Below are 24,831 nucleotides of genomic sequence, written 5' to 3'. Positions count from 1 at the left end.
GTGCACAAATGGCTCACAAAATATGTATGGAGCTCTTTTATTTTTCTTTAACAGTTTTGACAGACATTGTACAGCTTCCTCGTGTAGAAGCAACGCAATATTACCTCTCTCTCTCTCTCTCTCTCTCTCTCTCTCTCTCTCTCTTTTAGGTCTTAAATGTTTTTCTTTCTATGTAATGTGAAAAGTGAAATTGTCTCCACTGTTCTGGCTGACACTGTATTCCTAACCTGTAGTTACAAAAGAAACAAGTGGCAGACCCAAGGTATCCTCCATATCAAGGGTGCTAAACATTTTTAAAATTCAGATCTGCTACATGCAATTTAGTCCATTTAGAGATCAACTAACTTAAAGGATTTAAGCACAAAACAACACTGTAGCTAACATCAAAAATTTTAATCACACAAAGTACATAATAATTTTCTCTCCATCAAATGTTGTAGGCCTACTACTCAACTTTCAAGATATATCACCTGTGAAAAAAATTAAAATATACACCATCATAAATGTTGAAAAAGTTTAGTGAGGTACTTGGCTTTGTACAGTATTGGCAAGTTTATTACAATCTGATGAATAATTTTTCAGAGCCAACCTCATGCAGCCTGAAAGGTGAGGATCAGTCAGTGTATTTCTACACTTAGATTTCACTATGTTTATCATAGAAAATTCTGTCTCGTAGGAACCAGTTGATTCAGGAAAATGGTAAAACATATGGTGCCACTTTTAATTGTATTCCAACTTTAAGGAAATGGCATTTTGAAATCAAATTATTTCCTCTTCAGGTTCGACCTCACTGGAAGAGCTAGAAGTAGTCATTTTACTTGAAATATCTTCCACATCCATTTTCTGGCAAGGTTGAACTATGAAAGCTAGAACAGGTTCTGCTGCTTGAAATCTGAAAATTGTTTTCAAACAGTGTCTTCAGTACTGTCAAGTTGATTGTATATGTCTTTACAGCTTGTTGGTCCAATAGTTCTGACTGAATTTGAGGAATGTGTTTTACGTTTAATTACAGTTCACGGGTAGTAATCCCACCATGTGTGAGAAAAGACTGCTGATTGGTGCGAGCATTAAAGGTGGTGAAATGCAGATGGAAAGAGGCAGAGACAGTATTGCCAGATTAAGTGCCACCAAATACCATGCAAAAACACTTATTGTCAACAAACTGGTATTTTACAAAACTAGCTCATTTAAACAGATGGACAATGGTTTCGAAAGATCTGCCTAAAAAACCATGGTGATTGAGTGGTTGATTGCAATTGATCGATTGAGCACCCCTGCTCTATACGGTCGTTGTTAAGATAGACCCAGACATTGTCCATGCTACAGGTTGCATTTATTTCTTTTGTTCTTTTTTTCTGCTTCAAAAGTAGTACACCAGCTGGGAAAGCAAACAGTTAGAGACTACAGTCAAAGCGCTTCATTTTTAATTTCTCCACTAAAGCAAGAATTGCCTCTCAGTGACCACCTGTCTTTTCTTGGACCAGACTCTCAAAGTGCAAGGGGACTCCAGAATGACAGGAAATTCTATCTGAAGTTCAAAACGAAGGCAGGGTATGCTGCTCTGTGGAGGACAACATAACACTTGACACCTGCCATTGAGTGTGGAAAGGGGACAGTTATGGACAAAGGTGGATTTCCTGCTAGCATATGGTGCAGCATAAGCTGCAGAGTGTTGTCTTCACATTGTGTATAATACGGAAACCGAAAAACATCGTATGGATATAGAAAATAAGTGGAGGAGGAAAGACATATAATTTTTTATTAGGCCCAATTATTGATATTGAAAGATCCTGCAGTTTTTAATTAATAGTAGACATTTTGATCTGTGCACAAGGTGTCTTAATAATCCATTATGTGCAGCCCTTTGATAAGTACATGCACTGAAATTTCTGAAAATTACTGAATCACAGCACCATAGCATGGCCTGTGACCTCTCTTCTAAGCCTTATGTTGTGTAACCCTGTCGGCTGCAGCTACAGCCTCAGAATACCTATCGAGAGGCCAGTCATTCTGCCCATCCTGAACTCATTCACGCATCCACCACCATCGACGAGGGATTCCAGTACTGTCTTTTATGTCTCCATTTCATTTGAGGGATTGCCATGTGCCCACTATTCACTGGAAGAAAGCGTTTTTGGGGATCCAGAGTTGCTTCACAAGTACTAAACACTGTTGGCTTTCACTGGTGCACTGTTTGTTATGTGAAATGCACACTCAAGTGTTTGGCAGATGACTCATAGAACCACATCCAAACACTGTCTTGACTATTCCTCTCTGGAATAGCTAATGGGGGAAAAATAACTCCTAAATTCTTCCATGTGGGCTCTGATTTCTCTTATTTCACAACAGTCATTTTCCCTGTGTAAGTGGGAGTTAACAAACTATTTTCAGATTCAGATAAGAAAGTATGTGATTGAAATCGAGAGTTCATGAAAAGATCTCACAACAATGAAAAAACAGTTTTAATGGTTGCATTCATGACTTGCTTATCCTATTTGACACACACTCTCCTTTTATTTCCTGATAATACGAAATAAGCTGCCCTCCTCCATTTACATGTACATTTACGTACATACAGCGCTAGTCACCGTATGGTGCATGGCAGGGAGTATGTTCTACCACTACTAGTAATTTCCCTTCCTGTTCCAGGCACAAATAGAGCGTGGGAAAAACAACTATCAGCTTCAAATACTTGTTCTCTGAATTTTCTCAATAGCATTCTTCGAAAAGAACATCACCTGCCTCACAGAGATTCCAATTTGAGTCCCTCAAGCATCTCCATAATATCTGCATGTTGATTGAACCTACCAGTAATAGGTCTAGCAGACTGCCTGTGAATTGCTTTGATGTCTACCTTTAATCTGACTACTTTGGTGTCTCATTTTCTAATCTAATTCTCTCAGCATTATCTGACTTAATTTGTCTACATTTCATTACTCTTATTTTACGTATGTTATGTCATTATTCCATTCTGCTCAACTGGTCTTTCTTTCTGTTTCTTTTCCCCTGATCTTTAATTGGTTTCCAAATGTTTCTTTGCTTTCCTTTGCTACTTGTTTAGTGCACAGATTAAATAACATAGGAGCTGGGCCACAATTTTGTATTACTTCCTTCTATAATATTGTCTCCCTTTCATGCCCTTCAACACTTGTACTTGTACTCTGGTTTCTGTACAAGTTGTTGATAAGCTTTTGTTCCCTGAGTTTCATCCTTGCTACCTTCATAATTTCAAAGAGTTTATTCAAGTCAACATGTCAAAAGCTTTATCTAAATCTACATGTGCTTTAAATATAGGTTTGCCCTTCTTTAACCTAACTTATAAGCTAAGTTTTTAGGCTCAGTATTAGAGATGGGTTGTTCACAAACTAACGGGTACAAAGGAACGGTTCACCAAGATGAACGGAATGAGCGAGGAACGAATTCCAAGGAATGGCCTTTCATAGTTCACTTCAGTCGCAGCTTCCTACTTATAGTTCCCGGGAACACGGTAGGTCGGTCTCGTTCCCGCAACGCCACATCGGCCGATCTCATTCCAGCCTTGGTCCTGTTCTCATCTGTCTCAGTCTCGGTCTTACTCGGCGGGACTCATCCTTCATTGCGTGGCCACTTGTCGCAGTTCCACTGCCGACTGCTCATAGTTAGTCCAGTATCAAGTTGTTGTTGTTTGTTTCGTTCGCTTCACATGCCCGTTCTAGATCTGTTTCAAATCTTTTTTGAACTCTGAACTTCTGGTTCTTTTTGTAGTCTATTCAGTGTCCACTTCCGGCAATTAAAATGTATTTTATAATTACGTAAATTACATAAAAATTATGTGGTGTGTAATAAATAAATCTTTTCAGGCAACAAAAAGGCATATCAGCTTACTTCACTGTTATGATAAACAGCAGAAGAAATATTTGTAAAAAGGCAAGATTCTTTGTTATTAGACATGCAAAGGACGTTGGCACGGCACACACGAGTGGCCATTTTCCGTCTTTTTTTTATCCAAGGTAAAAGAGCATGTTCATTGTTATGGAAGGCAGACCGAATGAGGCCCGCGCTTCATAATCGAGTGTATGGTGTCACATTTTGTAAAGAGAATATGATAACTTCTACAATATTATTTCAGTGGTAAGGGTAGCGCACGAAAAATTGCCCCTGAGTACTAGACTGCTCATTGTCATTTACCAGTCGTCATCTATTTTTTCGAAGTCGTTTGCATTAGCTTATTTGTTATTTCTTCACTGCCTAATTATCACATGTTTATCTATTCTGCTTGTAGCGGTCAACAGATCGTGAGTAATTGGTGAGCAGTGTGTACTTGGGGCCGGTTTTTGGTGCTCCACCTTATATTATTTCATTGCGATCAGCCACATAACGCTACTTTTGGCTAAACGAGATGTTTTGCAGAATCACGAAAATTACAAGTGTGTGAGAATTCTGTCATGAGTAAAAACTCTGTACTCCAGGGGGGAGGCAAGTGCCCCTCTTGACGCCTTCCATCGTCAGTCACCTGTGCTATTAATTTTCAGTTTTTCATAAGAACCATATACCAAGCACAATGAATGGTAACGAGTAAAAATGAACGGTTCCCAAAAAAGAGTGATCACCAGTGAACTAGTTCCCAAGGATGAATGATTTTGCCCATCTTTATTCAGTACTGCCTCACTTGTTCCAACATCTATCTGGAACCCAAACTGATCTTTCCCGAAATAGGTTTCTACCTGCCATTCCATCAGTCTGTAAATAATTGTGTGATTACGTGATTTCAGAGCGGTCATTGCAAGCAGTTACATCCATAAAATATCTACACATATGCATTTGGAGCATTTTAAAGTGGAATGACCACATGAAGCTAATTGCAGGTAAGGCAGACACTAGAACAAGATCAGTTGGAAGACTCCTCAGGAAATGTATTCCATCCAAAAGAGAGGTAGCGTACAAAACCCTTATTTGTTGAATACTCAAATGTTGCTCGTCAGTCTAGAATCTGTACCAGATACGATCAATAGAGAGACTAGAGAAGATCTTAAGAAGAACAGCTCATTTCATTACAGGTTCATTTAGTAAGGTGAAAGTGTCACGAACATGCTCGGCCAACTCCAGTGGCAGATGCTGCGAGAAAGGCATTCTGAATCACAGTGTGGTTTACTGTTAAACCTCGGAGAGCATACAATCCAAGAATAGACAGCCAGTATATTGCTTCCTCCTACATATGGCTTGCCGATAATTGTTCTTCCCGTGAACTGTTTGCATCTGAAACAGGTATGGGGGAATTGACGCAGGTAAGAAGGTACCCTCTGCCACACACCATAGGGTGCTTTTGGAGTGTGGCTGTACATAATTTGTGTTAATGTCAGCCAGCCATGACTTATAAAACTGATGGTCAGTTATATTGACATCTGTCAGTGCCTGCCTCCATTGGAATTTGAATTATTACAATCTTCTTGAAGTCTGTGGGTATTTCTTCTGTCTCACATTTCTAGTGTATCAGGTGGAATAGTTTTGACACGGCTTGCTCTCACAAGGATTTTGATAATTCTGAGGCAACGTTGTGCAACTCAGGTGTCTTGTTTCAACTTAGAACTTTCAGTATTTGTAAAATTCTTGTTGTAATGTCATGTCTCACCTTCATCTACTTCATCTTCATTATGTATAATATTGTCTTGAAGTCGATTCTTTATATTTCTTCCAACTTTCAGCCTTCTCTTTTTGCAGAGTGCTGGCTTTCCATCTGGGCTGTTGATATTCATACATCTGCTTTTCTTTTCTGCAAAGACTTTTTCATTTTATTTATATATTTTTTTTAATCTTTGGAGTACAGTTATATATGGGAAAGTAGATGGACTCCTGAGGCAGTTTTCACCTGACACTGTCATATAAACATGATTTCCTTTTGTTCTCAATCTGTAGATAGACTGGTTGGAAGCAGTTCTCATCCTCCGGTTTTCCCCATGCCCCATAAGTCTCCTCAGTACAGGTGTGCGTCGATAGTTTCAGATCTCGTTGTACCTGCCTTATGTACTGCAGCCTTGGTCTTCCTGCTGCATTCTTCCCAGCCAATTGTCATCTATATTAATAACTCTGTTACTCTATATTCCCTTACAATGATATTCTCTCCCCTGTGTTGTTGAACACTTCTTCATTGGTCATTCTCTCAGTCCATGAAATCTTGAGGATTCTCCATCAACACCGTGCCTCAGAAACCTTTAGTCTTTTTCGTTTTGGCTGCTCTGCTGTCTGTGTGCCTGAGCCGTATGGGTCAATCCTCCAAATAAAAGTTTTTACATACTGTTTCCTGTCGTTTAACTAAGTTTTTTCAATGTTAGTTCTTGTTCTTTTCCTTAGTGTTGAATGCTGTTTTAACTCGTGGACTTCTGGATTTAATCTACAAATGTACAAAAGCTCACTAGAAGTGACGTGAACTGTCTCCAATGTGTGCCCTGTGCTTGCAGTAGCACCTGCCTATCTGTCACTGTCTTACTACACTGGGACTCAAACCCAGAATCTTGCATTTCATGACCTATCCTACATGCCTGGTCTCCGAACTCTACAGAACCTCTCATGTATACTATGGCAGACAACTGTTCCTGGAAGTTTTGAGGAGTCTCTGTCTGACGAAATACAGAGGAGGGCTTCTGCCAAGTGCAGAAATTAGGGCAGAAGTACTGGCGAAATTAGAGCTGTGTGGGCGAGTCATGAGCCATGCCTTGATAGTCCGGTCAGTAAGTGCATTTCCTGCAAGTAACTGAGTTTGCAAGTTCGTGTACCAATCCGGCGGATAATTGTAATTGGTTGGTAAGTTTCAGAAATGGCGCACACTCTGCGGTAGAATGAAAGAGTCAGTATGCTTCTGTCTCTTTGTCTGAACATTTTTGTTACATTCTGCAAAATCGTCTGTATTAGTCCTGAACCAGAACACTTGCATAATTAGTGAAAGGTAACAGTTATTTCTTTCATTCATGTATTTTTTTCTGTTATGTACTCTACTTCCATGTTCATTGGAGTTGATTTTCTAAATATTTATGTTGCAGTTCCTAGGCGAGTATGGACCATATTTTGAATTCGGTATACAGCCTTCTTTACGGAAGGACTATAATACAAAGGAGTACATTGACAGCATCGTACAGCAAATAACAGGTTAGTTTGTGTACCGATCATACTTTGTCCTGTTGCCAAATCTGTCTGTTCTCCAAGGTGGGAGCCCAGGTTGCATGCTCATACTCATTGTAATTTGAACATTCCATGTAAACAGTTGTAACTAACAAATTGATTAGAGCAAAACAAATTTTAAAAAAGTGAGATTAACTCACAGTTAAAAATTATAGAACCATGCTAAACCTTGTATAGAAAGGATAAAAAGTAAAATTATGCATTTTGAAGTGATGAAAATTGGCGTGGAGTGACATTTTATTTATGTTCCCAAGAGTTTGGGGACAATACAAACTCCCTCACAAAAATAAGATGTATCTGACACTACTCGCCTAAATAATTGGCGAGCTCTCAACGAAAACACTTGCTGCTGTCTGAGAAGCACATGAACCGTCTCCTGCCCCTGTTATAGTGACAATATGTGCTAATCTCTCTGGTCAGCCTAGAAGAAAGCTGTAGCTTAAAAGCAGTACTATGTACACAATTGACCTAGTGTTACCTCAGGCAAAACTTTCCCTTTCAACTAGTTGCATTAAATTTGTATAAAATCCCAAGCTTTCAATGATTACTTTTAGTGCCATCATTGTGGAGGAAGTCTGACTGCTTGACAGCCCCTGACACTGACGATGGAGGCACTGACTGCCTACTGAGGTGCCCAAGGCAGTGGTGACAGACACTGGACTCGCATTAGGGAGGGAGGTGGTTCAAATCCCCCCGGTTGTCCACATTTAGGTTTTCTGTGATTTTTAGATCTGATGATGATCACTTTAGAAGATTGAAACTCGTCATCTAAAAACAAAAATCAATAACGTAAATGCGACCAAGGCTGTGTTTGCCAAATAAGTTATACGAGGGCAGTTCAATAAGTAATGCAACACATTTTTTTTCTCGGCCAATTTTGGTTGAAAAAACCGGAAATTTCTTGTGGAATATTTTCAAACATTCCCGCTTCGTCTCGTATAGTTTCATTGACTTCCGACAGGTGGCAGTGCTGTACGGAGCTGTTAAAATGGCGTCTGTAACGGATGTGCGTTGCAAACAACGGGCAGTGATCGAGTTTCTTTTGGCGGAAAACCAGGGCATCTCAGATATTCATAGGCGCTTGCAGAATGTCTACGGTGATCTGGCAGTGGACAAAAGCATGGTGAGTCGTTGGGCAAAGCGTGTGTCATCATCGCCGTAAGGTCAGGCAAGACTGTCTGATCTCCCACGTGCGGGCCGGCCGTGCACAGCTGTGACTCCTGCAATGGCGGAGCGTGCGAACACACTCGTTCGAGATGATCGACGGATCACCATCAAACAACTCAGTGCTCAACTTGACATCTCTGTTGGTAGTGCTGTCACAGTTGTTTACCAGTAGGGATATTCAAAGGTTTGTTCCCGCTGGGTCCCTCGTTGTCTAACCAAACACCATAAAGAGCAAAGGAGAACCATCTGTGCGGAATTGCTTGCTCGTCATGTGGCTGAGGGTGACAATTTCTTGTCAAAGATTGTTACAGGCGATGAAACATGGGTTAATCACTTCGAACCTGAAACAAAACAGCAATCAATGGAGTGGCGCCACACCCACTCCCCTACCAAGAAAAAGTTTAAAGCCATACCCTCAGCCGGTAAAGTCATGGTTACAGTCTTCTGGGACGCTGAAGGGGTTATTCTGTTCGATGTCCTTCCCCATGGTCAAACGATCAACTCTGAAGTGTATTGTGCTACTCTTCAGAAATTGAAGAAACGACTTCAGCGTGTTCGTAGGCACAAAAGTCTGAACGAACTTCTCCTTCATGACATCGCAAGACCTCACACAAGTCTTCGCAACCGAGAGCAGCTCCCAAAACTTCAGTGGACTGTTCTTCCTCATGCACCGTACAGCCCCGATCTTGCACCGTCGGATTTCCATATGTTTGGCCCAATGAAGGACGCAATCCGTGCGAGGCACTACGCGGATGATGAAGAAGTTACTGATGCAGTACGACGTTGGCTCCAACATCGACCAGTGGAATGGTACCGTGCAGGCATACAGGCCCTCATTTCAAGGTAGCGTAAGGCCGTAGCATTGAATGGAGATTACGTTGAAAAATAGCGTTGTGTAGCTAAAAGATTGCGGAATAACCTGGTGTATTTCAATGCTGAATAAAACAACCCCTGTTTCAGAAAAAAAATGTGTTGCATTACTTATTGAACTGCCCTCGTAGTTTAATAGATCACTGTTTTCTTGGAACAATGTTCCAAAAACTTTTAATTGTTCTCAATGCAGGAATTTCTGACTTCGAGCCTTGCCTCTCAATCCTTCTTAAAAAACCTTAATCCTACTCCCAACATCACCACTGCTGAAGCCCAGGTTATCCGTGATCTGAAGGCTGACCAATCCATCGTCATTCTTCCGGCAGACAAGGGTTCCACGACTGTGGTACTTGATCGTCGGGAGCATGTGGCTGAGGGACTGCGTCAGCTTTCAGACAACACTACTTACAAAATTTGCCAAGGTAATCCCATTCCTGATGTCCAGGCGGAGCTTCAAGGAATCCTCAGAACCTTAGGCCCCCTACAAAACCTTTCACCTGACTCCATCAACCTCTTGACCCCACCAACACCCCGCACCCCTACCTTCTACCTTCTTCCCAAAATTCACAAACCCAATCATCCCGGCCGTCCCATTGTAGCTGGTTACCAAGCCCCCACAGAACGCATCTCTGCCTACGTAGATCAAAACCTTCAACCCATTACATGCAGTCTCCCATCCTTCATCAAAGACACCAACCACTTTCTCGAACGCCTGGAATCCTTACCCAATCCGTTACCCCCAGAAACCATCCTTGTAACCATTGATGCCACTTCCTTATACACAAATATCCCGCACGTCCAGGGCCTCGCTGCGATGGAGCACTTCCTTTCACGCCGATCACCTGCCACCCTACCTAAAACCTCTTTCCTCATTACCTTAGCCAGCTTCATCCTGACCCACAACTTCTTCACTTTTGAAGACCAGACATACCAACAATTAAAGGGAACAGCCATGGGTACCAGGATGGCCCCTTCGTACGCCAACCTATTCATGGGTCGCTTAGAGGAAGCCTTCTTGGTTACCCAGGCCTGCCAACCCAAAGTTTGGTACAGATTTATTGATGACATTTTCATGATCTGGACTCACAGTGAAGAAGAACTCCAGAATTTCCTCTCCAACCTCAACTCCTTTGATTCCATCACATTCACCTGGTCCTACTCTAAATCCCATGCCACTTTCCTTGACGTTGACCTCCACCTGTCCAATGGCCAGCTTCACACGTCCGTCCACATCAAACCCACCAACAAGCAACAGTACCTCCATTACGACAGCTGCCACCCATTCCACATCAAACGGTCCCTTCCCTACAGCCTAGGTCTTCGTGGCAAACGAATCTGCTCCAGTCCGGAATCCCTGAAGCATTACACCAACAACCTGACAACAGCTTTCGCATCCCGCAACTACCCTCCCGACCTGGTACAGAAGCAAATAACCAGAGCCACTTACTCATCCTCTCAAACCCAGAACCTCCCACAGAAGAACCACAAAAGTGCCCCACTTGTGACAGGATACTTTCCGGGACTGGATCAGATTCTGAATGTGGCTCTCCAACAGGGATACGACTTCCTCAAATCCTGCCCTGAAATGAGATCCATCCTTCATGAAATCCTCCCCACTCCACCAAGAGTGTCTTTCCGCCGTCCACCTAACCTTCGTAACCTCTTAGCTCATCCCTATGAAATCCCCAAACCACCTTCCCTACCCTCTGGCTCCTACCCTTGTAACTGCCCCCGGTGTAAAACCTGTCCCATGCACCCTCCCACCACCACCTACTCCAGTCCTGTAACCCGGAAGGTGTACACAATCAAAGGCAGAGCCACGTGTGAAAGCACCCACGTGTGAAAGCACCCACGTGATCTACCAACTGACCTGCCTACACTGTGATGCATTCTATGTGGGAATGACCAGCAACAAACTGTCCATTTGCATGAATGGACACAGGCAGACAGTGTTTGTTGGTAATGAGGATCACCCTGTGGCTAAACATGCCTTGGTGCACGACCAGCACATCTTGGCGCAGTGTTACACCGTCCGGGTTATCTGGATACTTCCTACTAACACCAACCTATCTGAGCTCCGGAGATGGGAACTTGCTCTTCAATATATCCTCTCTTCCCGTTATCCACCAGGCCTCAATCTCCGCTAATTTCAAATTTCCGCCACTCATACCTCACCTGTCATTCATCAACATCTTTGCCTCTGCAGTTCTGCCTCGACTGACATCTCTTCCCAAACTCTTTGTCTTTAAATATGTCTGCTTGTGTCTGTATATGTGTGGATGGATATGTGTGTGTGTGCGAGTGTATACCCGTCCTTTTTTCCCCCTAAGGTAAGTCTTTCCACTCCCGGGACTGGAATGACTCCTTACCCTCTCCCTTAAAACCCACATCCTTTCGTCTTTCCCTCTCCTCCCTCTTTCCTGATGAGGCAACAGTTTGTTGCGAAAGCTTGAATTTTGTGTGTATGTTTGTGTTCGTTTGTGTGTCTGTCGACCTGCCAGCACTTTCATTTGGTAAGTCACATCATCTTTGTTTTTTATATATATATATATATATATATATATATATATATATATATATATATATATATATATATATATATATATATATATATATATATATATGTGTGTGTGTCTTTTTATTTCAGAGGGTGTCCTTTTGGCCAAAAGCTATAATGTACCTTTGTTCCTGCCTGCAATTAAATGTTTCCTCTGTACGACGAGTAGCGATCTATCCTTTTCATATGCTGTGATATGCTGGACACACTGTAGTATTGACATTTGTAAAGAAAACTTTTGCATGGTAGGTCGTGAAGTCTTTGACAACTACCACAGCAGAATCTTGTTGGAAGATCTCACTCAAAATCCAAATAAATTCAGTTCATATTTCAAAGCAGCAATTGTCACCAAATAAGTGACAACACAGTCAGGGATGATGTAGGAACTGAAATTGAGGGGTACCTAACCTAAAGCAGAAATACCAAATTTTGATGTCAACTGAAGAGTGGAATGTGAAATGTTAATAGTGCCACAAAATGAATTTTCAATGATATTGTGTTCTCTGTATTCCTTGAAGTGTAAAAGCATGGAGAAAAGGTTTTCAAACATTCATTACTAGATGGTGCACAGTCTTTGTGCTGAGCAGTGCTTAATTCTGGAGTTCCAAATACCATGTGCCATATGTCATGGTCTCCTCGATTTAGTCTAGGATGTTTTGAAGAGACATCACAGAAGTTTTTCTTCAGTGTACACTGCATTTTGAGATGTGACAGAAATTTTGCAGTTATAGAGAAACAAAGATTGATAGGCAAGATCTTTGTTCTGAAAAATGACATGAGATTGTTAAGTCAGCTAAAGCCGTGATTGAATTCTGTGTTCTCAATGCCAGCACAGACAGACCTGCTGCGCACAAGTTATTCCTACTGTCACCAAAGACTGTAGATCTGATGATGATCATTTTTTAGAAGATTGAAACTGCTCGTCTAAAAATAAAAATCAACAACTTAAATGCGACCAAGACTGTTTTTGCCAAATAAGTCATAGTTTTAATAGATCACTGTTTTCTTGAAACAATGTTCCAAAAACTTTTTAATTGTTCTCAATGCAGGTGCGGAAAATCTCCAAATGTGGTACAGTCAAAACGTCTAGCACTCGTGCATCTCAAATAGCTATTATAAATTCTTATACTGAAAAAGAAGAATGAAAAAAGTCATTGTATTCAAAAGAGGAAAGACTGTGGCTGATGTATGTCATATGCACTTCATCTGAAAGACCAGCTATGTTTATCAGTTACAAAACAGAAAGACCAAACAGTGGGAAATCCAGGATGGAATAATGACAATATTATGGAAAGGATTGATTGCTGCTCACCATTTAGAGAAGGAATATCGTACTCACTGTCCTTCCCACACTTCCCATGGTGGTATTCCGCTGCGCACCAAACCTACCCATCATACTCTTCCGTTCCTACTCCATACCTGCTCCCAACCCTTTGCTTCATGGCTCATATCCCTGCAAGAGACCTAGATGCAAGACCTGTCCTGTATATCTTCTCACCAGCACCACCACACAACTACCACTTACTCCAGTCTGGTCACAGGCATCACCCATCCCACTGTGCTTGTGTGAATACACAAGAGTTGTTCAGAAAGTAATGCATCACATTTTTTTCTCAGTTGAAAATAATTCTATGAAAGTGAAATGTTACTTTTGTATTATTTGAAGTCTCTTGAGTGAGCGCGCCAAGTTTGACAGATAGCGTAGCTGCAGGACAGTTACAGAATGGTGTCTGTATGTGATGTACATTACAAGCAATGTGCCATCATTGAATTTCTCTCTGCAGAGAAAGAAACTCTGGGGAAGATTCACAAACACTTGGGCAAAGTCTATAGAGCATCTGCTGTTGATAGAAGTACAGTTAGTCTCTGGGCACGTAGGGTGAGCTCATCAGAAGGCAATGCAGCAGAGCTCCATGATTTGCAGTGGTCCAAATATAGTTGTAGCATGTTTTGTATACAGTACCTACATACGTCACTGAATGTACCTGCGAAGTTACATCCTTGTACGGCAGGTAGTTGGGAGACATGATGTCATAAACATTGAGATGTGTGAAACACTAGCTTTTGCTTAAATTGGATCACAAATTACCCAATTTTTATTCATCCAGTGTTTCATAATACCAGCTCTTAATCACTTCAATAAACTTTAAACTTAATTTGAAAACTTTTCCAAGCTTTTTCTTGCTTAGATGCGTAAAGGCAAATATTTAACACATTAAATCATTTGTAAAGTAGCCTGGCACGCAGAAAGGTTATTTCCACTCATTAAATTTTTCTTTACAAAAGAAAACACATAAGTACTGCTCTAAATTAATTTACACTCTATTACAAATGTGAGTTGTGCAGACATTATTGTCATGTAATTGGATGGATTAAAAATATCTACCCACCAAGAAGCAGCAGCAGAAGACAACATGTATGGACATTTTTTGAATGCTTTCTTGAAGCCTTCAGCTGCCATTTCCTTTATTTCCTGTACAATTGTACAATATTGTACAATTTCAGCCTTAGGCCATTATCAAGTATTTTACGGATGATTTTTTGGTAACAGATTATGTCATATGCGTCGTTGCTCCTATGACATCATGTCACGCTCATAAATTAGTTCGAGGTGTTCATGCTATTTTAGGAGCATGTTACTTTCGAGCAGTTGTTGCAAAGCTCTTATATATAACATACGTAATAGAGCAGTGATGGTTTATGAAATGGGAAGAGTTTGGGAAAGTTACACAGACTGGGGAGACTACCTGGACGGGATGAGTTTTGGGGGCTGCACTGGTCAAGCTTTGAAAACCTGAGAGGGTAAAAGTGGAAGATAGGCTAATATGCAAGACAGAGATTACTGACAGAACATTGTGCACAAGTTAATAAGAGTGGAATGCTAAGTGCATTGCATATAGTAGAAGTGTAGCTCCAGTTTCCATTTGCGGAGTTCTCGGCAACTGGTGTCTGGTGGAAGAATCGAGATGGCATGTTTAATGTTACAGGACCAAGGTCACGACTGTCATGTTTTAGAGCATGCTGTGCAACAGAATATTGTGTGTTGGCAGTAACACCCTCTGCCTATGCCCTTTCATCCTAACTTGTGGTAGTCATGCCATTACAAAAGCCTAAAAAAGTTTTTTTCTTTACACAACAGCTGGTACATGTGTAATAATCAGCTACTTCGACGAGGCTATCACTTCCTGAAATCATTCCCTGAAGTGAAGTCCATTCTGTCTGACATTTTGCCCACCACACATAGAATAGCTTTTTGTTGGCCTCCCAAATCTCTATAATATCTTTATCAGACCCTATGATCCTGCTGACCCCTGTGACTGTCCCCACTAGAAGACTTGCCCTATGCACCCTCCTACCACCACCTATACCAGCCGTGTAACTGGTAAAACGTATACTACCAAAGGGGAGAGCCACCTGTGAAATGAAATGAAACGTAATCTCCCAAGTGTTACATAAACATTGTTCCGCCTTTTACTTTAGCGTCATAATCACAAATTTACCTGCCAGAATGAATGGACATAAACAGAGGGTGTATGTATACTGGCAACACACAATATTCTGTTGCACAGCATGTTCTACAGCATTTCAGTTGTGATCTCGGTGCCTGTTTCACCACACATGCCACATGAATTCTTCCCCCCAGACACCAGTGTCTGAGAACTCAGCAGGTGGGAACTGGCAGTACATGATGTCCTCAGTTCTCGCACTCACCTGGCCTTTATTTACATTAATTTCTTCAGCCTCAGCATTTGTTCTCAGAAAGTATTCTTTTCTTTACTCCTTTTAGTTTTCTATATATTTAATTTCTGACAATATTATGAAAAGGAAAGTTGCTACACACAGTATAGCAGAGATTCTGAGTTGCAGATAGGCACAACAAAAAGACTGTCACAAATAAAGCCTTGGGCCAGTAAGGCCTTCATCAAAATTAGACAAACACCCCCCCCCCCCCCCCCCCACACACACACACACACACTCACTTTATTTTCTGACATGCCCCACCTCCACTACATACAGAGCACTTCCACTTTTAAGCTCTCAAGTTTTCAAATCCCATCCAGAGCAGTCCCCAAAAACCTGTCTTTTCTTCTGATCCCATGCAGTAAGTCTCCCCTGAGTGACTTCTCCAAACTCTCCCCATTTTTTAAACCTTCACCTCTCTTCCTTCCCCTTCAACACTCCTGCCAGAAGAAGGAGCCAGTGACTCCAATTACCTTTGTTTTTTCTGCTGCTTCAGCTTGGTCTAACTACATACTCAATTTTCTTTTCCATTCTTCTGTACATTATTCTTGTTAGCAAATTGGCGCATGAAGCTGTCAAGCTGATCATGCAATAGTTCTTTTATTTATCACCCTTGCTATCTTCAGGGTTGTGTGGGTGATCGTTTTCCAAGGGTCTGTTGACATGCTTCCAGTATATAGACTCTACATACCAACCAGAATAGTTATTTGGTTGCCACTTCCCCAATGATTTTAGGAATTCCAAGCGGTAGTTATCCATACTTTCTGCTGTATTTGATCGCAAATATTGCAAAGCTTTGTTAAACATTCTCTCTCACACTCAATCACCTTTGTCTTCAATATCGACTCCTATTTTTCTTTTATCACATCATCATAATATTCTTCCTCCTTGAAAGGCCTCTAGTGTACTCTTTCCACCTACCCACTGTCTCCTCTGGACTTATCAGAGGAACTGCATTTGCACTCTCCAATGTTGACACCGTTGCATTTAATTTCACTGAAGGTTGTTTTCATTTTTCTGTATGCTGAACCAGGCATTTCAACAACCATTTCTTTTTTGATTTCTTCAAATTTTTCCTCCAGCCATTTCACCATAGCTTTCCAGCACATCCTGTTTATTTCATTGCTAAGTGACTTGTATTTCTGTATTCCTATCTTTCCATGAACTTTTTGTACTTTCTTTGTTTGTCAATCATTTGAAGAATGGAAATGGAAAATGTTCTAAGTATCTTCCCCCCCTCCCCTTCCCCACAAGGCATATTTTCAGTGTTACTGTGTTCTCGGTACTCTGATCAATGTCCATAGATGTGATTCAGGTGCTAAGTCATGGAGAAAGTCTTTCCAAACATTTATTGATAGATGGTGCTTGATCTTTGTACCAATCTGCGCTTCCAGCTGGAGTTCCAAAATTTAAAAGATATGAGAAATGATTTTTATTGACTACAGTTCTACCTATTAAAAAATCGAATACCAATATTTTTCTGTACTTGTATTATCATAAATAAAATGTTGTGCCTCAGTATTAATGGCATTTAGAACAAAAACTTTCTTCGTGCTATAATGTTGAAAACACAGTTTGAGATCATGGCTGTGCTCAAAACACAATATGATTTTTGCGAAGAAGGAAACCGCAACCAGCCACTGTTAGTAATGCTATTTATTTGCAGAAATAGCGCTGTTACCAGTTTCATTACTGACGGGTTCATCTTCAAATGGCTGTTTACATTTATATCACAACTGTTGCTGTTTACATTACTTGTTGGAAGAAAAGCAGCCAACAACTAACGTAAATGAGAACAAATGTAATAGAAATGTGAACAGCCATCTGAAGATAAACCTGTCAGTTTGAAACTTGCAGCACCACTGTGTGTTTAAATAAATAGAATTACTAATACCAGCCAGTTGCTATATTTAGCAAGAACAACTTGTAAAAATTTAATTAGCATAACTTAGAACCAGTTTCCTGGTATGGTACATAGAATATTCTTAATATCTCATTTATTTTACAAATGTGAGGTTTGGCACTTGCAGTGTTTTCCATTTCCATTCCTCAACAGTAATATTCTGTCACCCAAGGTTTCTTCACTGTTAACTTTCTTGTACCTATGTTTGTCTATCCCAGTCCACAATCGTACTTTTATTAGTAGCTTCTGGCTTGGTAGTGACTCCAATTCTTTTCTGAAATCAACAAATACTGCTTCCACCTTATTATCTTGATCCACAACTTTCAGAATATCATGTGAGAAAAGTGCCAGCTGATTTCAATTGATCAATGTTTTTAAAATCTGTGATGGTTGGTATTTAGTTCATTCTGTTCAAGATACTTCTGTGTTCAAACTCAGAATATGTTGCAATATTCTACCAACTGACTGACATTAAAGAGATTGGGCTGTAGTTTTGTGTACCACTTCTGCTAACCTTCTTGCAGAAGGGTGCAAGGTGTGGTTTCTTCCAACCACTAGGCACACCTTTTTGTCTGAAACATGTGGAGTATATTGTGGTGAAAATAGAAGCTAACTTGGCTGCAAATTCTTCACAGAATCCAACAGAGATGGCATCAGCCCCTGGAGTATTTTTCAATTTTAGTGATTTTAGCTGTTTTTGAAACTACTAACACTAATATTTTGATGAAAATAATCAATTTTTGAAAATGTTATGTAGTTAGACAGATACGAAATCTACTCACCAAGCTGCAGCAGCAGAAAACACATCGAAAGGAGCTGAGATTCGCAAGCTTTTGGTTCCACTGGCTCCTCCTTCTGGCAGAAATGTTGCTGATGAGCAGTTTATCTTTGGAAAAAATAAAGGCACCAGATAGGCAATCTAATGTTGTTGTGCTTCATAATGGAAGTAAGACTTAAGAAACATAAAGATATGTTCAAAGGATTTATTGACCTAGAATAAGCATTTGGCAATATAGAATAGTGCAATATGTTCGCCGGCCACGGTGGCCGAGCTGTTCTAGGCGCTTCAGTCCGGAACCGCGCGACTGCTACGGTCGCAGGTTCGAATCCTGCCTCGGGCATGGATGTGTGTGATGTCCTTAGGTTAGTTAGGTTTAAGTAGTTCTAAGTTTTAGGGGACTGATTACCTCAGATGTTAAGTCCCATAGTGCTTAGAGCCATTTGAACCATTTTTTTTCAATATGTTCAAAATTCTGAGAAAAGTAGGAGTAAGCTATAGGGAAAAATGGGCGCTATAAAATATCTACAAAAACCAAGAGGAAACAACAAGAAGGAAGGGCTCGGATTAAAAATGATTTATGGCAAGGATGCAGTAATTTGCCCCTTCTCTTTACTCTGTACATCGAAGAAACTATGACAGAAATCTGCATCTACATCACTACTCTGCAACTGACGTTTTAGTCCTTGGCAGGGGATCATCAAGCCACTTTCAGACTATTTCTCCACTGTTCCATTCTCAAATAGCACACAGAAAAAATGAATACTTACATCTTTCTGTGTGAGCTGTGACTTATTTTATTACGGTAATCATTTTTCCTTATGTAGGCAGGAGTCAAAATATTTTTGCATTTGGAGAAGAAATCTGTTGATTGAAATTTTGTGAAAAGATCTTGCCACAATGAGAAACGACTTTGTTTTAATAATTACTACTCCACCTTGTGTATATTATGCACTCTCCCTGTTTGTATCCTGTGTCAATCCTGTCTCGTAAGGATATCACACTTCACAGCAGTACTCCAGAAGAGCATGGGACAAGTGTAATGAAGCCAGACTGTGTAACAGGTTTGTAGCATCTTCAAAGTCTCCTGCCAATACATTGCAATCTTTGGTTTGCCTTCCCCACAATATTTTCTATGTGATGGTTCCAATTTTAGTTGTTTGTAATTGTAATTCATAGATATTTAGTCAAATTGACAGTATTTATGTGTGATGTATTGTGTAACCAAAATTTAACAATTTTCCTTTAGTGCTCGTATGGATGACCTCACACTTTTTATTGTTTAGAGTCGATTGCCATTTTCCACGCCATACAGATATCTTGCCTATATCATTTTACAAATTTGTTTGATGGTCTTGTGACTTCAATAAATGGCAAATGACAGCATCATGTGCAAACAATCTAAAAACACTGTTCACATTGTCTGGGAGACATTTATGTAGATTAGCATCAGCAGAGGTGCTATTAACACTGACTTGGGGAATGCCAGATATCGCATCTGTTCTACCCCATGACTTTCCATCAGTTACTACGAACGGTGACCTTTGTGACAGGAAATCACAAATCCAGTCACGCAAGTGAGACGATACTCCATGAGCTCGCAATTTAATTAAAAGTGAGCAGCAGAGTCAGAAGCCTTTTCGAAATCTAAAAATATAGTATCAGTCTGAAATCCCCTTTCAATAGCACTCGTCAATTCGTATGAATAAAGAGCCAGTTGTGTTCCATAAGAATAGTGTTTTCTGAATCACTGCTGGCTGTGCGTCAACAGATCATTTTCTTCAACATAATTCATAATATTTGAGCACAGTATATGCTTCAAAATCCTACTGCAAATCATTGTCAGCGATAAAGGTCTGTAATTTAGGAGGTTATTTCCATTTCTATTCTTGTGTATTGATGTGACGAATCCGTAAGTACAGCTCTTTCATCGTGTGAGCAGTTGTATAGAATTGTTAAATAATGAGCTATTCCATTGGCATACTCTAAAAGGAACCTAATTGCTATGTATTCTGGTCCGGAAGACTTGACTTTATTAAAAGTTGCTTTGCTACACTTCTAAGTTGCTAATGTTGGCAGCTGTTCTTGATTCAGATTCTGGAATATTTTCTACATCGTCTGTGTTGTGGGAATATCAAAAAACCTTATTAAACAACTCCACATTCGTGGTACTGCTGTGGGTAACAATGTCATTGCTGTCAGACAGTGGAATTTGTGGACTGTGTCTAGTCACTGGTGTACTTTATATACAACTGAAATCTCTTAGGATTTCCTTCCAAATTTCGAGACAGAGGTTCATTTTGGTTTCTGGGAAACATTGCCAGTCTGGGAAATTTCATATTCTTTTAACCCTTTCCATTTGGGCCCAGTACAGGTTTCAGATATTTCTGCAGTATCCACAAAAGCCCACTGGTTCCCTAGGCACCATTGCATTCTAGTGTGTAAACTAAATGGCAGCACAACAAGATAAAAGATAATGTGTATTGGCTCCATGTGGACCCATTAAGAAAAAACTGCACTAATTAAAAAAATTTCAAATCATGTTTAATGTGTTGCTAGAAGAATTTACAAGTCAGAAATAATATTTTAAAATTTTTCCTAATGCAGCATAACATTTGGGCTGGACACAGTTAAACCTGTCAAGATCCAAGAATAGGATTAAAATTCTGGGTGAATGGACATCAATGATAAGACTCTTTGATGACATTACTATTCTCAGTGAAAGTGAATAAGAATTACAGGACCTGTTGAATGGAGGGAACAATCTAATGAATGCAGAATAGGCATTGACAGTAAAATAAAAAACATGACAGTAATGAGGAATAGCAGAAATTAAATTAGTGAAAAACTTAACACAAAAACTGGTAACCACAGAGTTAAGAAGTGTTGCTACCTGGGAAGCAAAGTAACACATGACGAATAAAGCGAAAATGTCATAAAAAGCAGACTAGCACAGGCAAAGAGGGCAATCCTGGTCAAAAGAAATCTACTAGTACTAACAAGGCCTTAATTTGATGAAGAAATTTCTGGAAATGTAAATTTGGAGCAGAGCATTGTATGGTAGTGAAAAGTGGACTGTGGGAAAACCTGAGCAGAAGAGAGTTGAAGCATTTGAGATGTGGTACTGTAGAAGGATGTTGAAAATTAGGTAAACTAGTAGGATAATGAATGAAGAGATTCTCTGCAGAATAAACATGTGGAAAATACTTACGAGAATAAGATGCAGTATGAAACAGTGTGTGTTAAGACATTGGGAAATAACTTCCATGGAACCGGAGGGAGGTATACAGAATAAAACTGTAGGGAAAGACAGATAGGCAAACATCCAACAAATAATTGAGGACATTGGGTGATAGTGCTGCTCTGAGATGACATTGGCACGAGAGAGAAATTCATGTTGGGCTGCATTAAACCAGTCAGAAGGAAGTGATTATATGGGATATTAGCCAAGACCTATGAGCAGATTTGAAATTGCTTGGAATGAAGGCCACAGCATATTATCTTGTGTGGAGTGTCATCAACAGATGTCAATGAAACTTCAGGTGTGCCCCAGGAAAGTGTGTTGAGACCTTGCTGTTCATGTAGTATATTAATGACCTTGCAGACCATGTTCATAGTAAACTCAGACTTTCTGCAGATGACACAGCTATCTATAACAACATAGGTCTAAAAAAAAAAAATAAAAAAAAACTGCACATATAATCAGTCAGATCTTTATAAGATTTTGTGATTGACTACTCACTGTTAATGTTCAGAAGTTTAAAATTTTGCACTTGTATCCAATGACTACAATATCACTGAAACACAATTGACATCATTTACCTGGGTGTAACAATTTGTAATGATATGAAATGGAATGGTCACATTGGCTTATCCGTAGGTAATACAGTTTTATTGGCTTAGGAATAATTATGTTAGGTATTTTTCAGTGGAATGAAATTATTACCTGTATTTTCAGAAAATCTGAAGCACGTGGAACTGAAAGAGAAGAGTCAGAGCAGTGAGAAAAGATAAAAGTCTCTCCAAATTGCTGGGGGTGTGGCAAAAAGTGTAATGCAGAATGCTGTTTTGGCCAGTTTTGTGAAGGAGCAGCTGAAGACAAACTTATTATCTAGAGTACTTGGTGATGAAAATGTGCATAAAGAAGAAATTGTTGTGATTTTGTAAAGTAGTAACTTCTTTTGCTTGTAGCAAATGTATCATTGTATAAGACTTTTGTAAAAGTTATCTTGTTGTTATATGTTTTTGTTAGTTACCGCAACACAACTTTTAATCTCATTGGTGTAACATTTCAATAACAGTCTTGTAGTATTTAACAATATGCTTTATGTATGTTAAATACATCTGCTGTGGTAATGTGTTGTACTGTGAAAGCTGTAAATCTGAGACCCCTCCTGTTACATGGAACACAGTGCATCCACGTGTGTTAGTGTTGTTGTATCAGAAGTTATGCAGGATGTAGATTTGCATGATCTATCTAAATTTCCATTCCTAGCTTGAACCCCACCTTTCAGTAATTTCCATTGATACTCGTGTCACAAAGCAAAACAGTGAGGATTATAATGAATGGTAGCAGAATACACGGTATTAATAAAATACGAAAGGGGGAATGAAATGGCATTGGTTTAAAAGAAGCTAATGTGAAAGAAAATGTATTTTGTAGCAGATTTGTGACAGTGTTTGAGAAACATATTGATCATAATGTTTCACAGGGATTTTGTTGCACACCATGGCATTATTCCCTTACATAAGCGAATAATGATTATTAAGGTGGCCTAAGAATTCGGTCGACGAAATACTGATACGAGACAGGAGTAAATTAAGTAATGAAACAGGGAGTTAAGGCAGTGAACCTACGTGATATTAATGTACGTTTAGCACACATTTGAATTACACTGTTTGCTATATATACAGGAAATTACTTTGCTGTGACGATGGTCCTACACTTACTACACACAATGGTACAGACGGAATGTAAAATAATTCTAGCAGAGCAGTTGCAGGCAAATAAACAGTTTGTTATATCACAGTCAGTGTAAGTTGCACTACATTCACAGTTCAGATTATCAGCTCACAAGCTGAAAACTATACACAGTGGTAGATAGTATCTGAAATAGTTCAAGTAGTGCAGTTGCAGACAGATAAACAGTTCATTATATCACAGTTGCGCTCCATTCACAGTTCAAATTCTCAACTCACAAGCTGATACACGCAAGACTAACTTGCAAATAATACTATAAGCTACAGTAATGTCCCTCCCTCTGAAGTCAAACATGTGCACCATACAGGCCGTTTGGCCCAGCTTACCTGAACGGCTCACACCATCAAAAGACCAAGATTTCTGTACTGTGTGCTCTGTCCTGGGTTTTGTCACATCACATGCTACTCTAGTCAAATTAATAATTTAATTGTATGAATATAATAGAAAGAAACATTCCACGTGGGAAAAATTTATTAAAAAACAAAGATGCTGTGACTTACCAAACGAGAAAGTGCTGGTAGATAGACACAATAAAAAACACACTAACACACACACAAATTTCAAGCTTTCGCAACCCGCGGTTGCTTCATCAGGAAAGAGGGAAGGAGAGGGAAAGACGAAAGGATGTGGGTTTTAAGGGAGAGGGTAAGGAGTCATTCCAATCCCGGGAGCGGAAAGACTTACCTTAGGGAGAAAAAGGAACAGGTATACATTGTCGCGCACACACACACACACACACACACACACACACACACACATATATATATATATATATATATATATATATATAGTTATAATAGAAGGATGTCTGCTTGTGTCTGTATATGTGTGGATGGATATGTGTGTGTGTGCGAGCGTATACCCGTCCTTTTTTCCCCATAAGGTAAGTCTTTCCGCTCCCGGGACTGGAATGACTCCTTACCCTCTCCCTTAAAACCCACATCCTTTCGTCTTTCCCTCTCCTTCCCTCTTTCCTGATGAGGCAACAGTTTGTTGCGAAAGCTTGAATTTTGTGTGTATGTTTGTGTTCATTTGTGTGTCTGTCGACCTGCCAGCACTTTCATTTGGTAAGTCACATCATCTTTGTTTATATATATATATATATATATATATATATATATTTAAAAACAAAGATGATGTGACTTACCAAATGAAAGTGCTGGCAGGTCGACAGACACACAAACAAACACAAACATACACACAAAATCCAAGCTTTCGCAACCAACGGTTGCCTCGTCAGGAAAGAGGGAAGGAGAAGGAAAGACAAAAGGATATGGGCTTTAAGGGAGAGGGTAAGGAGTCATTCCAATCCCGGGAGCGGAAAGACTTACCTTAGGGGGAAAAAAGGACAGGTATACACTCGCACACACGCACATATCCATCCACACATACACGCACATATATATATATATATATATATATATATATATATATATATATATATATATATATATAATAGAGGGAAACATTCCACGTGGGAAAAATATATTTAAAAAGAAAGATGATGAGACTTACCCAACAAAAGCGCTGGCAGGTCGATAGACACACAAATAAACACAAACATACACACAAAACTCTAGCTTTCGCAACCAACGGTTGCCTCGTCAGGAAAGAGGGAAGGAGAAGGAAAGACAAAAGGATTGGGTTTTAAGGGCGAGGATAAGGAGTCATTCCAATCCCGG

General features: G+C 39.9%; 1 protein-coding gene across 1 annotated transcript in view; it reads left to right on the top strand.

The window, feature by feature from the left end:
- The window catches only part of LOC126106367 (histone deacetylase 8-like), a 72,095-nt gene extending 48,264 nt beyond the window's left edge, over nucleotides 1-23,831 (top strand). The window contains exons 8-9 of the mRNA XM_049912631.1: nucleotides 7,014-7,119; nucleotides 22,127-23,831. Of these exons, the coding sequence (XP_049768588.1) occupies nucleotides 7,014-7,119; nucleotides 22,127-22,182 (162 nt within the window). The 3' untranslated portion in view covers nucleotides 22,183-23,831. The remainder of the gene's footprint in view (nucleotides 1-7,013; nucleotides 7,120-22,126) is intronic.
- Nucleotides 23,832-24,831: the final 1,000 nt, after the last annotated feature.

The sequence above is a fragment of the Schistocerca cancellata genome, chromosome 10, assembly GCF_023864275.1.
Source record: "Schistocerca cancellata isolate TAMUIC-IGC-003103 chromosome 10, iqSchCanc2.1, whole genome shotgun sequence".
Taxonomy (NCBI): domain Eukaryota; kingdom Metazoa; phylum Arthropoda; class Insecta; order Orthoptera; family Acrididae; genus Schistocerca; species Schistocerca cancellata.
This window is presented reverse-complemented; position numbering and strand designations above follow the sequence as displayed.